This window comes from Mesoplodon mirus (genome assembly GCF_964341445.2).
Source record: "Mesoplodon mirus genome assembly, chromosome: 16".
In the NCBI taxonomy this organism is placed as follows: Eukaryota; Metazoa; Chordata; class Mammalia; order Artiodactyla; family Ziphiidae; genus Mesoplodon; species Mesoplodon mirus.
Genome location: NC_138992.1, coordinates 37,001,683 through 37,019,258, shown reverse-complemented (window position 1 = coordinate 37,019,258; position 17,576 = coordinate 37,001,683). Strand labels below are relative to the sequence as shown.

The following is a 17,576-nucleotide window of genomic DNA, read 5'->3' as shown; positions in this document are numbered from 1 at the left end:
TACCAGCACATTGGGAGTTAGGGCTTCAACATATTAATTTGGGGGGAAACACAATTCAGTCCATCACAGAGAGTTAAGGCAAAAGACCACCTTTACCCTCGTGTATTCACATTAGAGGTTTAATGGAACAGAAGGAAACATAAAGATCTTTCCTTTCTTTTGTGGGAAACGGGCACAGGGAGAAAAACAGTGCCCTCAAGCTGGCCCTGGGGGTCAGTGACAGAGTCAGGACTAGAACTGGGGTCTCCTGACTTCAGGATCTCTTACCCAGTGTGAGATGCCCTTTAAAAGTACATCTCAGTTCAGCTGCTTCTGGTCTCTCTGAGAAAAAGCCTACACAGAGTTAGCAAATGAATGGCTGCTCCTAGTTTTATTATTTTAAAAAGCCAGGAAATGGTGTAATTCTATCTCTCGGCCTTGGTTACCCTCTTGGCAGGTGGCCACTGTGGCTGTCTCCCTCTGGGGGTTGGGGTTGGTTTTAATAACCTCCTACATGGAGCCCCAGACACAGGATTGCTGTTTGTCATTGCCACAGAGGTGCAAGTCCTCAGAACACATCACCCCATGACTACTGCACCACAGACGTGCATGAGTCACCATGAGTCACGTGCATGTGGAATCCAGATGTGAGGAGCGCAGGCTGTATCAGTGTATGGCGCTGTTAGACACGGGCCCTAAAAACCTGTGCTATGTCCTGAAACTTCTGCTCACCTTGATCACAAATTGCAGACCCCATTCGTGATGAGGGTTTAATTAATGTGTAGACCTGCCTCCTTACATTTAAAAAAAAGAGGATCCTTCTTTTAGAGGGAAAATGTTTTCTTCCTGCACCCTGAGATTTCTCCTAAGTCCTCTCATCCATTTCACTTAAGTGATGGTTCCCAATCAAGTCTGTCCTCACTCTCGTCTCTGGATTTGAGTCTAGGTACTTCCTTAAACTCTTGGTTCATTGATTCTCAGTCTCCACAAGTATTTACCATGTACCTGCATTTTTGTGCTGGTCATATTGTGCTGGGCACTGGGCACCCCTGGGGTTGATGAAGGTTCAGTTTCTGCCCTGACAGTGTTTAAAGTTTCTCAGAGAGGAAGGATATTAAAGATGGATCATCCATTCTGTGTGATGAGAGTCATGATATGGGAAGAAGAGCTGTCACAGGGGCGTGTGGCAGGGGGACCCTCACCTAGTCTAGAAAAGGTCTCCTGAGAAAGAGATGTTTGATCCAACACCTAGAGATTGATGGAGGGAGCTAGCCAGAGATGGAGGGTGTTATGGACTGAATGTTTGTGTCCTCCCCAAATTCATATGTTGAGAGTCTGACCCCCAAGGTGATGGTGTTAGGAGGTGGAGCCTTTGGAAGGTGATTAGATCATGAGGGTGGAGCCCTTATGAATGGGATTTGTGCCCACAGAGCTCTCCAGCCCCTTTTACCATGTGAGAATACAGGAAGTCTGTGACCTGGAGGAGGGCTCTCACCCCGCCATGCAGGTACCCTGATCTCAGACTTCCAGCTTCCAGAACTGTAAGCAATACATTTCTATTGTTTATAAGCCACTCGGTCTGGTATTTTGTCATAGCAGCCCGAAAGGACTAAAACGGAGGGGAGCAGTCTTCCCAGGAATAGGAAATAGCACATGCAAGCCCAGGGTCCAGAGAGTGAACTGAAGGAAGCTGAGTGTACTTAGTACTGAGTACAAAACATTGAGTACTGAGTACTAAGTATTGAGTGCTGAGTGTGAGAGGGAGACTGGAGAGAGGTGAGCCTGGAGAAGTCGCTGAGACAAATCACCTGCAACATTTAGAGTTACATTAAACTATTTAGAGACCCAGCCTCCCTTGAGAAAACCATTTTAGTTTGTCTTCTGAGAATCTACCAGCCTATCTGAGCAGACTCTGCTGACCCTGCTGGGTTAGGATGACCACTGGATGTGCAGCTGGACCAGGGAACATGGAGGTGACAGACTTGTGATCTAATCACGCCTCTGCCCCCAGCACAGCTGACACTAATCATCTCTGCAGGGTAAGGGGCCTTGCGAAAGTCACTTCCTCTCTGTGGCCATCAGTTTCCTGGACTCTAAAGGAAGGAGTTGGACCAGTTCATCCCCAAGGTCCCTTCCAGCCCGAGAATGAGGGTAGAGCCTGGCAGAGTAAGTGCTCCGTTAACACTTGCTGAATGAATGAATTCTCGTCGGGGTGCCCACCGTTCTCCCCAGGCTGAAGGCACCCCATGATCGTGAGTCAGGGATGGTGGCTCTCTTTGCCTGTTAGGGAACCACTGAAGTGCTTTCCTAGTGGGAGTACCTTTGGCTCTGGGGAGAAGCTGACTCCAAGCTGGTTTCCAGACTTGGTGACTGGAGGGCAGCTAGAGCCTGTGGTCAGGGAGTTACCACGTGTAGTTCTTTAATTATGAGTGACCGGAATGTCCCTGATGTGCAGAAAGTGGACATTTTGCTGAACAAATATGAATTGCGTTCCGCAAGTCTGGTACGTGGTAGAGAAAGGGGAGCCCAGCTGACCGCCAGCATCCCCACCGCATGGGTTCTGATTGAAAACACCAGCACAAAACCCCTGGGCGGTGGATCTAGTTACCCTCGGTTTTCAGAGTAGAAAACTGAGGAAATGTTTCCTTGTACTCAGCAGGCTTTTGCCGAGGACCTGTCGTGGGCCAAGCATTAAGTTAGGTCCACAGAGAGGAGGGCAGATGCAGCCCGTGGTCCCCTGGAGGTCAGAGCCCATGGGAGCGTGGTCCAGTGAGGAGGTGGGCACAGATCCAAAGCCACCACATAACTAACTGTTCAGTGACAGCTGTGATGTTACCAGAGGGGGCAGATGCCTGGTGCTTTGGGCCCTATGCGGGGGTCGGGGTCTGGGAAGACATCTGGAGGAGGTGGCGGACGAAGGAGAGGCAGGGGAACGGCTGTGCAGAGCCCTGTGAGGGGAGAGCTTCTGGCTTGGTACTGAGGTTCTGAAAGAAAGTACTCAGAGTTGGGGGAGCGTGGATGAGATGACGCAGCAGGGCAGGTCCCGCGAACCTCACCGACGATTCTATGTCTTATCCAGACTCTTGGACGCGTTAAAAGATCTCAGGCAGAGGGAGGGAGTGATGTGAGCAGATTCACATTTTGGAAAGAGGACTTGGGCTGAATCGGGGAGGATGGGCTGGAGGGGGCGGAAGTAGGTTTGTGGAGACCCCGTTAGTGGACGATGTAATAATAGCCCAAGAGAAAGACGCTAGCGTGTGGTTCATGATGGTGGAGGTGCAGAATCGTCTGGACACTTGGGAAGGTCTCTGAATATAAGTTCTGGGTCCAGTGCCAGCATCTCACCCCTGGTGGTTTACTGGAATCATCTGTGGGGCTTTTAAAACATCCAGAAGCCCAGGCGGCACCCTGGACCCCCAGAAATGGAGATTATCTTACGGTGATTGATGCAACCTCCTTGGAGGACAGTTTGGAAGCATGTATCCAGTTGTAAGTGTTCATTCCCTTTGAGTAGGCAATTCCACTTCTAGACGTTTATCTTTCAGACATGCTTTCACATTGTATGCAAAACTACAGGTACACGAATATCCATTGCCATAATGTTTGTAATAGCAAAGCCTAGGAACCACCTAAATGCCCTTCCAATAAGAAACTGGTTAGGGGACTTCCCTGGTGGTGCAGTGGTTAAGAATTCACCTGCCAATTCAGGGGACACAGATTTGATCCCTGGTCCAGGAAGATCCCACATGCCGTGGAGCAACTCAGCCCTTGCGCCACAACTACTGAGCCCGTGTGCCTAGAGTCTGTGCTTCGCAACAAGAGAAGCCACCGCAATGAGAAGCCCGCGCACCGCAACGAAGAGTAGCCCCTGCTCGCCACAACTAGAGAAAGCCTGCACGCAGCAACGAAGACCCAACACAGCCAAATAAATAAATTTATTTAAAAAAAAAAAAGGGCTTCCCTGGTGGCGCAGTGGTTAAGAGTCCGCTTGCCGATGCAGGGGACATGGGTTCGTGCCCCGGTCCGGGAAGATCCCACATGCCGCGGAGCGGCTAGGCCCGTGAGCCATGGCCGCTGCGCCTGCGCGTCCGGAGCCTGTGCTCCGCAACGGGAGAGGCCACAACAGTGAGAGGCCCACGTACCGCAAAAAAAAAAAAAAAAAAAAAGAAAGAAAAAAGAAAAGAAACTGGTTAAATGAATCATGGTGCAGCCTTTAAAAATAATGCTGTAGTGTGTCAAAGGTGAGCAAGAGGAATACTTTTGTAAGTTTTTTTGTTTAAAGTTTATTCTATTTTTAGAATAGGTAAAAGGTTTTTACATGGTTTAAAAATCAGAACAATACGAAAAGACGTACATTAAGAAGTTTGGCTCCTACTCTTGCCCTTCCACCCATCCCCTACCTCCACTTCCCATCAGGAACGGGTGGTGGGCAGCCTCCAGGGCGGCCCCCAGCAATCCCCATCTCCTGAATTCACACACGTGTAGTCCCTCCTTCATTGTTGGTCTGTGTGACCAATAGCATATGGAAATAATAAGGAGGTCACTTCTCCAGTTACGTTATCAGAGACACTGTGGCTGCTCTCTTGGGAGCTCTCTCTCACTTCTTGAATCACTCACTCTGGGGGAAGCCATGTCGGGAGCAACCCTGTGGAGAGGCCCACATGGTGAGGAACTGAAGCCTTCAGCCAACAACCAGGGAGGAACTGAGGCCAGGGAATACATGAGTGAGGTCAGAAGCAGATCCTCCAGCTCCAGTCGAGCCTTGAGATCAATGCAGCTCCAGGGGACAGCTCAACTGCAGCTTCTTGAGAGACTCTGAGCCAGAACCTCCCAGCTGAGCCACTCCTGGATTCCACAACCTCAGAAACTGTGTGAGATAATACATGTTGCTTTAAGCTGCTAAGTTTTGGTATAACTTGTTTCATAGTAACAGGTAGCTAATATTCCATTTTTATTTGTGTATTATTTATCCTCTGTGTTTCTGTGTGTGAATAAAGGCCAATACAAATATCTGTTTATATTTTTTCCCCTTTCCTTACACACACACACACACACACAAAGTGGTGCACTGTATACCCTATTCTATGCCTTTTTTTTCTTCATTCAATGATACTTATTGGAGATTTCTTCAAATCATTAACATAGAGAACTGCCTCATTCTTTTTACAGCTGCATCGTGTCTCATTGTACAGAATATTTATTCAGCTTGTCTCCTGAGTAGTCGTGGACACTTGGGGTGTTTCCCACTTTTTGTTATTACAAACAATGCTGCCGTGAGTAACTTGAAAGTATAACAGGGGCTTCCCTCGTGGCACAGTGGTTAAGAATCGGCCTGCCAATGCAGTGGACACAGGTTCGAGCCCTGGTCTGGGAAGATCCCACATGCCGTGGGGCAACTAAGCCCGTGTGCCACAACTACTGAGCCTGCGCTCTAGAGCCTGTGAGCCACAACTGCTGAGCCTGTGAGCCACAACTACTGAAGCCTGCGCGCCTAGAGCCCGGGAACTACAACTACTGAAGCCGGCGCGCCTAGAGCCTGTGCTCCGCAACAAGAGAAGCCACCGCAATGAGAAGCCCGCGCACCTCAACGAAGAGTAGCCCCCGCTCACCGCAACTAGCCCGCATGCAGCAACGAAGAACCAATGCAGCCAAAAATAAATAAATAAAATAAATAATTTTTTTAAAAGTATATCAAATTATTGATACACTTCATATGTGCCAGGGTATCTGCAGGAGAGAATTCCAGAAGTGAAGTTGCCGGGTCAAAGGTACATTTTGTACTATCGGTAGATATTGCCAGATACCCCTCCATAGGGGAAGTCTGCCCTTAATATATTCGAATTTTGAACGATGGGCCTGTTTTGCCTTTAAAATAATCTCTGCAAGTGACTGATGCTCACCAGAGGGTGAGAACCACAGCTCTCCTCTCTCTTGATCACATGCTCTCAGGGGGTGAGGAGGGGAAAGGTTAAAAACCCAAACTCTCTACATGCTTTTAAAGCATGCACACAACAAAATTTCCAAACAGCTATTAGCACAAAAGCCCAGGAGAGCTCAGAAGCTGGGCTGGGAGCTCCTGGGATAGTCTGCAGCCAAGAGTGAATACGCCCCCTGAGAACAGGGGCTTCAGGCTCAACAGGCTCCTGATAAAGGACAGCAGTGCCACTCTGCCTAGTACAGGCTCAGACCACCATGACTCGGCGTGGGAGAACCTGGGCGCCGATGACCTTTCAGGGTCCCTGCACTGAGACAATTACTCTTCAAAATTGCAGCCTGAGATGGAGCTACGGGGACAGGACAGGGCATGGGGGAAGCTCCAGAAAGAAGGGGTGTGGGCTTCCCTGGTGGCGCAGCGGTTAAGAATCGGCCTGCCAATGCAGGGGACACGGGTTCGAGCCCTGGTCCGGGAAGATCCCACATGCCGCAGAGCAACTAAGCCCGTGCGCCGCAACTACTGAGCCTGCGCTCTAGAGCCCACGAGCCACAACTACTGAAGCTGCGCACCTAGAGCCTGTGCTCCACAGCAAGAGAAGCCCGCGCGCAGCAACGAAGACCCAAAGCAGCCAAAAATAAAAATAAATTTATAAAAAAAGAAGGGGTGTGCTCAGGGGGGGTCTGTCTGGATTATGGCTTGGCAAGACTGGACTGGAAGAGTTATGTATAGCTATTGTATTGCATTGGAAAATGGAGTCTTCTGAATAGAAATTCATGGTAAGGAAAGAAGTGCTTGCCTCCACAGCCAGCCAGCTGTCTGTATTATGGATCACTCAACTGCATTTCCACTCAACACTATGTGAGGGATTACCCCAAGCCATCGGGTGATGTTCTACATTAATAATGAGTCTAGATTGTGCCCAGAGAAGTAAGTCATGTTCAGAGCAAAGAGGAGGGGACAGCTCTGCTTTGACTCTCCTCTGAAGTTATAATGTTCGTTGATAGAATGCCTTCCCATTGTACAACGATTTTGGCAGCGCTTCTGCCCAAACAAAGACAAGCACAATTCCCTTCATGTTTGGAAGCTTACTTTAGAATATAGCAACGCAGTGTAGCTAGGGAAAACATTTATTTAGCTAGGGATTTATTATCAGAAAACTACATGTTTAATCTGGTGCTATCACTTATTAGCATTTGATGTTGGCAAGCCATTCATCTTCCCAAACCGTAGTTTCCCTAGCTGGTAAATGAGAACAACAACAGCTGCTTTAATTAACGCATAGGGTGGTTCTCAGGACTCCCGTCCAAAAAAGATAGTGCAAAAATGTCTTAGAAAAAAGCGTATGGTCTGTGCCTGACTGTAAAAGTGATTATGCACTTTGGAGCATTTATTTAATAACCTCAAGTCATATCCATTGTAGAAATTCTCCTCGATCTGAAATGATAGCATTGACTCTCAGAATTATGTTTGGTTCTTATAAAAAATCACTTCCCACCTATCCTCAGTAAGAGGTTTTTTAAATATCAGCCTGGTTTTCACAGGTTCACAAACCTGCTTCCGCAGAAGCTGCCCCAGCCATGTGGACGGCAAAGCCATTCTGCAGTTGCTCAGTCCTGTAACCTGAGTCACCTGTGACTCTCCTGTCATATCCATATGAAGATAAACTCTTTATATCAACCCATCAGCAAAGCTTGTAGGCTCTACCTTCAAAGTACAGGCACAGTCTGACCCCTCTCACCAGCCTGTCTGGGCCACCAGGATCAGTGCACTGGGTTTCTTCCAGCTCGCCGTGCTCTAGCCTTACCTGTGCCCCATTCTGTGCACAGTAGTCCTTTAAAAATAAAGCCAGTTCATGTCTCTCCACTGCTGAAAACCATCCAGTGACCCCTTCTTACTTAGATGCAACCACTGCCTGTGACTCCCATGTGCTCTATCCTGGCTTATCACTTGCCTGGCCCCCTGGTCTCCTTACCTCTCCTGAAATGTGCCACACCCACTCCTACCACTGCCATTTGCAGATGCTGTTCTCCTTGGGTGCTGTTCTTTCCAAACACTACGTATTCACTCATCTCTTTCTTCAGGGCTCTGCTCAGTGTCACCTTCTCTGACTGCAGCATGTAAAATAACAAGCCCTCCCTAGGCCCCAAACCAGCGGGTACTCTCCATCCCCCTTATCCTGCTTTTCCCCATAGCACCTTCCCCATCTAACATATATATTTGTCTGTTGTCTTGCCCCTCTTTCATCCCACCCTTGCCACCAAATGTAAACTTCACAAAAACAGAAACTTGGTTTTATTCATTGTTACATCCCCAGACCCTAGAAGAGTACCTGACTCAGAGAGAAGGGACTCATGAAATATTCCACAACTCGGTGAACAAATGAATGAATGACTGGATGGATGAATGACCAAAGTAGGGCACATACATACATACATAAGCAGATATGTAGATAAGCTGACATTACAGTTATATGATAATCAATGATGTGGAACTTATTTTCTAATATTTATAGGCCATTTTTATCTCTCTTGTAACTTTTCTTTCCATGTCTTTTGTTCATTTTTCCTATGGGGATGATCATATTGTTTTATTTTATGTGCTCTTTATATATTAAGAATTTTTGCTCATAGACATGCTTTCTATTTTGAAATGTGCCCTGTGGGATAAAGTACTGCTTTCATTTAAGGTGTCTGAAATGTCTTATAAGATTGAATAAGTAACTAATGTATAAATCATTTCCTTTTTCTCTTTCTCTAATTCCAATTGGATTGTCAGAATTGGACTCCTGTGCTTTGGGGAACCATGGTTGTGAACATTCGTGTGTAAGCAGTGGAGGCTCTTTTGTGTGCCAGTGCTTTGAAGGGTATATACTCCGTGAAGATGGGAAAACCTGCAGAAGTAAGTTTTTATTGGAGTGGGCTAACATTACTGTATCTGACCTCTGCATGAAATCCACCATCCTGATCTCTGTGTATCAATTACTCTCAAAAACCAATGCCACAAGACCACTAAATGTAATGTGGGATCCTGGATCGGAAAAAAATGACTTTGGCTTAAAAACTAAGGAAATATAAATAAGCTATGGACTTTAGTTGATATTATTGTATCAATAATGGTCCATTAATTGTAACAAGCGTGTCACACTAGTATAATATGTTAATAATAGTGGAAACTGGGTATGGGGTTTATAGGACCTCTCTGTACTATCTCCAATTTTTCTGTAGATCTAAAACTGTCCTAAATAATAAAGTCTATTAAAAAGAAAACAAACAAATGGACAAATGAAAAAAGTCAGTGCCAGAGCTACAACCGAAGGTATTCATTTATGCCCTGTGGAAAGAAATGACAGGTTGGCAGTGTGCTCTACTGGAAAGATGTACAGTCTGAAATCCAGTACTCTATCAGCTTCTAGCTCTGCAGTTTATGAGCTGGGCAAGTTGCTTAACTTCTCTGAGCCTCTGTTTCTTTATCTTTAATAGTATTGTTGTTGTTGTTTCTGGTGGCACAAATCCCTCTTAGAGACCACCTTATGATGAGGCCATTCTACGTCTCAGAAAGCAAGGCCTCTTAGATGGGGCCAAGACACGTCTCTATATAGTCAAAGGGGAGTGTGTAAACCTGAGCAAATGATTCCCACCCCTATCAGTCGTCTTTTTCTCAAGCTTCTCAAAAGTACTTTACAAAGAACAACTCATATTTCACATTTGAAGAAGAGATGGGTAACTGAAAGTATTTTTCTCATTTTTCAGAAAGGAAAGGTAAGGTTAAGTCATTCTTCAAAGTCATATGTCAGGGAAAAAGCCAAAATTAGATTTCAGTACCACTAATCTAAATTGAGGTTTAATCTCCTAAGTAATCATACCAACAGTGTTTCCTTTCTGATATCACAAACTGCATCTGCAGAAAGCTGATGATGGATTGCATATTTATGAGACACTGAAGTAGGTGCTGGTGAATGACCGTGGTGGTGATAGTGAGGAAGTTGGGAGAGTGAGCCCGAATTAGAGCCGCTGAAGTTCATCCTCAGTTTTACCTTCCTCTCCAGAGATCACTGAGCTCAGGTGGCCCTGGAGTCCAGTGGCTGAGATGGATGGAAATTCCCAGGTGAAGCCCAGGGAAAATTGATGTTGGTAACATTTAACTTGCTCTGCTATTCACAGGGGAAGATGTCTGCCAAGCAGTAGACCACGGCTGTGAACACATTTGTGTGAACAGTGGTGAGTCATACATCTGCAAGTGCTTGGAGGGATTCCGACTCGCTGAGGACGGGAAACACTGCAGAAGTAAGTGGCTTCAAGGTAGAGGTGGACTTTGCCACCTGTGGGTCTTGGACAGTTGGAGAACTTCATTAAGCTTTGAAAGTCTTCCTTTATAATCAGTGTCACTATTGTAAGTTCCTGCCTTGGGTGCTCTGAAAGTGTTGTGCTAGTGATCAGTACAATAGACCCTTAGTTCTTCAACAGCTTCTCAGTCAAGATCCTGGGTTGTCAGGCTCTTCGCTGCCTTTCACTTTCTCCCAGCTGTAGGCCCTGTCCACAAGAGTTGTGTGGATGCCCAGAGCCTAGCACGGTGCCTGGCTAGTCCTTGGATGGGATGAGAATCTCTGCCAGCAATCTCTGTAAGGCTCAAAGAACAGTTATAGTGCTATTTCTTCTTGGAAAACCTTATTTGTAAGCAAGGGCAGAAGGTGCGAGAAGGGCCGAAAGGATTTTCTGTGAGTCTTGTTTATCCATTCTATCATTTGCTTCTGTAGGTCACTCAAAACAGATTCTGAGAGTTTACTTAGAAGGTATATTGGTCAGGGTTCTCCAGAGAACCAATAAAATGTGTGTGTGTGTGTGTGTGTGTGTGTGTGTGTGTGTGTGTGTGTGTGTGTGTGTGTGTGTGTGTGTGTGTGTGTGTGTGTGTGTGTGTGTGTGTGTGTGTGTGTGTGTGTGTGTGTGTGTGTGTGTGTGTGTGTGTCGAAAAACAGACAAGGAATCTGTAGGGCAGGCTGGCAGGCTGGAGACCCAGGGAAGAACCGATGTTGTAGCTGTAATCCAAAGGCAGTCTGGAAGCAGAATTCCCTCTTCCTTTTGGGGAATTTAGTCTTTTTTTCTCTAAAAGTCTTCAAAATAAGGCCCACCCACAATATGGAGGATAATCTGCTTTACTCAAAGTCTCCTGATTTAAATATTAATCTCATCTAAAAAAAGTACCTTCACAGCAACATCTAGACTGGTGTTTGATGCAACAACTGGGCACCATAGCCTAGCCAAGGTGACACATCAAGTTAACCATCACAGCCCCCAACAGAAGAGACAGGGTTGGCTGAGCTCAGTGAGGTGGGCAGTAGACGAGAACAGGGTGGGGATTTCCCTCCACTGTGAGATTCTGAGCTGTTAATCCCTACTTTGGGTGATCTTGACACTATCTACTTGTTTTTGTGATACTCTGCTCCGGTGGGCAGGACGTTCCTTTTTTTAGTTTAAAAAAAACCTTCACTTGCTGTTGAGGTTGATTTGGGGGAATATCCTCATGGATACCCAACATAACTGGGGGCCTCCACAGGTCAGCCTTCGTGGGGTTGGGGAGAACTCATTCCTCGTTCTTCTGCCAGGAAGAGGGGCTTCTACTGTTAGTGAGAAGTTCTGTCTGAAAATCCGATTCCTGGGATGCCCGTGGGTCCGTGGCCTGACTCTGCAGGGCTCCCTACACTAGCCTATGTTTTGCCTTCACAAGGGGGTGTCCTTCTACGGAGCCCATGGCTGCAGTTCTGCCCATTATGTCTGCCTGAGCCATTTGTTCATGCTTCTCTTTCTGTAAGCAGGGGCACACATGTGCATCATTTCTTCATTTAACATATTTTTTGCTCAGTAAGTTGAGCTATTTGTACACAGTTGTACACAAGGCACAACTTCTTCCTGTGATTTGATTGTTAAATCAAATCCCACCATTCCCACTTCCAGAAGGATCTATAGTCACTGATTCCAATTTTGTAGGAAGCTTCTCCTTTTAGGGAGCTAATGATAGAAAAGAACCAGAGAACCAAAGGCTTTCATGCCGTGGAGGAGGACTACTCAGGACACATCCTGCTTCAGCTGTGTCATCAACTGGTTGTATGACCTTGGGCAACTCTGTGAAACTTCGTTTCTTCATTTATACATTGGGTATAATTATCCCTGCCCTCCTCTTTCCACAGGATGTTGTGAAGATTAAAAGGCTGTAACTACTTTGGAGAGTTTAAAGTATCTCACACATAAGAAATGTTCATCAGACAATTAAAACTGAAGCGTTTGGGATGTCTATGGGGAAAAATCAGTAGCTTGGGAAAATCAAAACTCAAAGCACATCGAACAATTCTAAAAATTAACAATAAATCCAGGACACCTGATCACCCATCTTACCATTCAGTTTCATGGGAACTAGAGCTTTCTGAGAGGTTTCCTTTACCATGGCCTATCCTGAGTATTAGACTGAAAAGGGGGATGTTATAGAGGAAGTTTGAACAGAGATTTTTTTTAATGGATTATTTCTATGATCTGTCCTGACATGACTGTTCAACCCAGCTCATTTCCACATTGATGAGGTTGCTTAACTTCCTACATTACCCTCAGGGAAGGATGTCTGCAAATCAACCTACCATGGCTGTGAACACATTTGTGTTAATCGTGGCAGTTCTTACATCTGCAAATGCTCAGAGGGATTTATTCTAGCTGAGGATGGAAGACGGTGCAAAAGTAAGTGATCTCAACTTGGTTTTTTGCCTTAATTTGGTTTGGGAGCAATTGCTCTTTGGAGTATTTGCAGGAAATAAATCCCTCACCTCTGCTTCTACCATAGATATAAATGTGTATGCATAGATGCAGAATGGGGAAGAGAGAGCTTAACTGCACCTATGAAAAAACTTCTGGTTTTAGTTGACAGTAAGTTCACTATCAGCTAAGAGGCTAGAATGATCCTAGCTGAATAAGAATATCTGGAATGAGGGAGGTAAGACTTGTGCTTTAAACTTAAAAAATAATACCTCTAAAGTAGCAGAAAAAATCTTGAGTTATTTTATAATCTCAGAGTAGAGAAGAACTTTCTAAACATGACATGAAACATAAAAGCCATAAAAGAAAAAAAAGGGAAAATGTACAGTGAGAGATTAAAGCTACCATATATTTTTTTACTTGTTAGTTATCAGAGTTCAAAAAGTTTGATGATTCCTTATATTGGCAATGGTGTGTGTGTGTGTATGTGTGTGTGTGTGTGTGTGTGTGTGTGTGTGTATTTTTTGGCTGCACTGGGTCTTAGTTGCAGCACGCGGGATCTTCATTGCCAAGTGTAGGGTCTTTTAGTTGCGGCACACAAACACTTAGTTGCGGCATGTAGGATCTAGTTCCCTGACCAGGTATCAAACCCAGGCCCCTGCATTGGGAGCATGGAGACTTTAGCCACTGGACCACCAGGGAAGTCTCCAGCAATGCTATGTTGTAATAGGCAATTGTAAATTTATCACTAGGTGTCTGAATTGGTACAACTTTTAGGAGGGCAATTTGGCGATATTTCAAAGGCAGTTCCAGTTCTAGGAGTTTATCCCACAGATAAGTGCATGTGTTCTTATCACATAAGAACACATAGCCATATTTAAAGGGATATTTTGTGCAGCGTTATTTGCAGTAGCAAAAATGGGAAATAAGGTAAATGTCTATCCATAAGATACTGATTAAATAAATTATGGTACATCTATACAATAGAATACTATACAGCTGTTAAAAGGAATGAAGCAGCTCTAGATGTATCCCCAAGATATTTTAGGTGAAAAAAGCATGGTGCTGAATGGTTTTTATAGTATGTTACCATTGATGTATTTTTCAAAAGGCTCTCTCTAACCTATATTCTCTCTCTCTCAATATAGATATAGCTATATAGGTAGATAGAGATGGAGATATATAGATATAGATACCCTTTGTAGTGTTTGAACTTTGTTCCATGTGCATGTAATATTTTTTTTAGAAAAAAAATAAAGAAAAAGGATAGAGACAAGATTTAGAAAGCATCATGGTGGGGAAGTTCAATACGATGTCAAGTGAAAAATAAAGGAAGATCTATGTAGAAAAAAAGACTTGAGGTACCTTTCAAACGCCAAACTGACAATCTCCTCACCCATTATTTATATGACACTCCCCCCCAAACCCCAGGGAAAGAAAGGACATTGGGGAGAAGCTACAGCTGAGTATGAGGACAAAGACACTTTGTCTCAGAGAAGTTGTGTGATTAATTAGTTAAGATCATGAGCTTCGACAGACCTGGATTTGAACACCCAATCATACATTTGTGTGACCTTGGAGAAATTATTTAACTTGAGTCTCAGTTTCTTCATATAATATGAAGATAATACCTCACAGAATCGTCATGAGGAATACATGATATCATGTATTCAAAGGTGTTTAGCCCAGTGCCGGCACATTCCAATTGCTTGACAAATGATAGCTACAAATGTAATCATCAACAGCAGAGCCATCTATAGATGGGGCTTCAGTGGTGAAGTGATGAGTTCCTCATCAGGAGAGGTGTTCAGGTCCAGGCTGAATGAATGGCTACTGGGTAGGGATGCAGTAAAGATGTGAGCAACAGGGGTGGCTGGACCAGTGGCTTTTAAAGGTCTTGTCCAACCCTGAAATTCTGGAACTCTGTGAAAATTAAGTTCAGAAAGCAAAACACTGCTCCGTTCCAGTCTCATTGACTTAACTACCAAAAGAAAACATCCAAGGAAGGCTGAGTGACCTTCCTGCAAACAAGTAGCCAGCAAGAGGGACTGTCATTCTGCCTGGATCTGAAAGTGAGTGTCTGGCACCTCTCACCCTGATGCTCTCCTACTCGACTTGGATTCTTGTTTCCTGGCGAAGCCTTCTACACCCCTCTATGCATGGAGGCTGCAGGTGTTGGTTTCATTCTGTAAGAAAAGAGTATATGGGGAAGAAGAGAAAACAGATTCACTGCTGGAAAATTATTTCACTATTTCTGAAGTCTGCTGGAGAGTCACGTGCACACTCCTTGAGATTCGGGCTATGAATGTAAATGAAGCTCTGAATTGGCCTTTTCCTCTTTCATTAATAACAGATCAATAGGTTGGGTAAAGAGGACAAGCACTTAAGAAAGAGAGGAACCCAACTCTTCCAACACACACACACACACAATTACATTAGCATGTTAGTTAAGCCCAGGAATAGAAATATTTTTGCATGTGTGTCTTTACTTCCTAATATTGCTGTGCTTCATTTTCAAATATTAGACAGCTGATTGATATGTAAAAGAGAATGTATATTGCATACTGTAGACTGTTTGAAATGAGATCATTCATTTGGGATCTGTAAATTTTTCTTATGCAGCCCTAAATAACAAAAAAATCTCTCCACACCCAGTTTGCTTACGTATTTGCATAAAGCTTTTACTGTCACCCATCTGAGTTGCCTGGAAAACTTCCATATAGATAAAGAATTCACAGTGGTAATTCATTTTAAAACTTTAAAAGGTCAATAGGGGGGAATTCCCTGGTGGTCCAGTGGTTGGGACTCCGTGCTTTCACTGCCAAGGGCCCAGGTTCGCAGAGGGCCCAGATGCGGTCCCTGGTTGGGGAGCTAGGATCCCACAGGCTGTGTGGCTCGGCCAAAAAAAAAAAAGTCAATAGGATACTTACGGGTGTTCTACCCAATGGACACCACCTCCTTTGTTTATTCTGTCAACAAGCATTTATTTAACAACTATTGTGTGCCAGGTATTGGAGGTACAGAAATTAATGAGAAATGGCTCCTGCTGAGGAGGAACTGGCAGACTAGAGGAGGAAACTGACACATAATTAACTAGCTGTTGTACAGTGTGGAACACTGCAGAGTACATTGGACTATAAGCAATGTGGTGTCAGGGATTTTGCTTTGGTCACTTGCAATCCTGCTGCACTGACTGCCTTACACAAAGCAGGTGCTCAATAACTAAATTAGTAGTGTTAGGGCTACACAGAGAGTAACTAAGACAAGCTGGGTTACTAGGAAATCTCCCTGGAAGAGGTGATGGCCGAGCTGAACTGGAAGACTTTCCAAGTCCGTGGTCTGTCAGATGCCAGCACCGGGGTGGTATCACCCGCCTGGAGTAAAGTTATTGGAATCTTTTGGGTGCTGTCAGACCCTTCAGAGTACTGTACACACAGTCCCTCCCAGACCTGGCTGCCGGTGACCCAGGGTACAGTGTGGACCTGGTTTCCAATTTGTACATCTGCTGTGTGTTTTTGCTTGTGGAAAATACTACTTTTTAACAATTTGACAAGCTGCATATAAAGGCAATTCTGAGCATTATTGTTGCTCGTTACTCTCCCTACACTTTCTGTCTGTCCTGTGTATTATGTAAAGAATAAAGGTGGCTCTCCCAAGTGGTTATGCCTCCAGTGGAAGCACAGTTTTCTTCTCCTCGTGTGCATAAGTGATTTTTATCATTTGACTAGCTCAACTTTCCTTTCATTCCTGTAGGATGCACTGAAGGCCCAGTTGACCTGGTCTTTGTGATTGATGGATCCAAGAGCCTCGGAGAAGAGAATTTTGAGATTGTGAAGCAGTTTGTCACTGGAATTATAGATTCCTTGGCAATTTCCCCAAAAGCCGCTCGAGTTGGGCTGCTCCAGTATTCCACGCAGGTCCGCACAGAGTTTACCCTGAGAAACTTCAGCTCGGCCAAAGACATGAAAAAAGCTGTGGCCCACATGAAATACATGGGCAAGGGCTCTATGACCGGACTGGCTCTGAAACACATGTTTGAGAGAAGTTTTACCCAAGCAGAAGGGGCCAGGCCTCTCTCCGCACAGGTGCCCAGAGTGGCCATCGTGTTAACAGATGGACGGGCTCAGGATGATGTCTCCGAGTGGGCCAGTAAAGCCCAGGCCAATGGTAATATGGGATGGAGGTGTGGTTTACACCACTCAAGGTTCGGGTTTCTTAAACTCACTTGGTGTTCACATGGGGCCACAGGAGTGAGATTCTTTGAGCGGACAGAAAGGCTTCCTGTCACCACTGTTACACACCTTTACTAAACTGCCACCTAGTGGCCTTAAAGGCACCCCACAGGAGTTAAAGGACTCGGGAAGGATACAAAAATCTTGCGGACTGGAAGGTTGGTCTACACACAGACTATACCTGAGTAATCATCTACTGTGATTTACTAGCCAGGGTGTGACCGCCAGAGCAGAGAATCAATCCTGCACGTGCGATTTAACCAGAGAAATACACAACAGTTCCCAGACACTGGTCTGGTTGCTTTAGAGTCACCTGAAGAGCTTGATAAAAATAGACTCCTGGTAGGAGGAACGCTTACCAATACTTTTCTTTTTTAAGCAATGCTTCCAGTGAACACTCTGGGAGTGCAGTAGCCTTAGGACAGCGAATACTCTTGTGTTTGCAGGAGGCAAAACTTTTGAGAAAATCAAAATGTCAGACAAGATCGTAACTCTAAACTCTTGTTGCTCAGTAGAGCTCAGCCTCTTCTCTGAGGTTTGCCTGACTCCATGTATAATGCAGGGGGGACTCGAGGTTACTTCATTTGTGTATAGATGTCAAGTGTGGCGGGGGAATATGGCTCCTGATGAAAGGAAACCCAAAAGCTGACGGTTGGTGGAGAGAGCTTGAGGGAAAGTGTCTGGATTCCTTGGGGA

The 17,576-nt window shown here is 45.1% G+C and overlaps 1 protein-coding gene across 3 annotated transcripts in view; it reads left to right on the top strand.

Annotated features, from left to right (window-relative positions):
- MATN2 (matrilin 2) overlaps positions 1-17,576 on the top strand; it is a 152,409-nt gene that overhangs the window by 128,334 nt on the left and 6,499 nt on the right. For all 3 annotated transcript variants that reach the window (XM_082600846.1, XM_082600844.1, XM_082600845.1), the window contains exons 11-14: positions 8,690-8,812; positions 10,075-10,197; positions 12,511-12,633; positions 16,402-16,815. In XM_082600846.1, the coding sequence (XP_082456972.1) occupies positions 8,690-8,812; positions 10,075-10,197; positions 12,511-12,633; positions 16,402-16,815 (783 nt within the window). The remainder of the gene's footprint in view (positions 1-8,689; positions 8,813-10,074; positions 10,198-12,510; positions 12,634-16,401; positions 16,816-17,576) is intronic.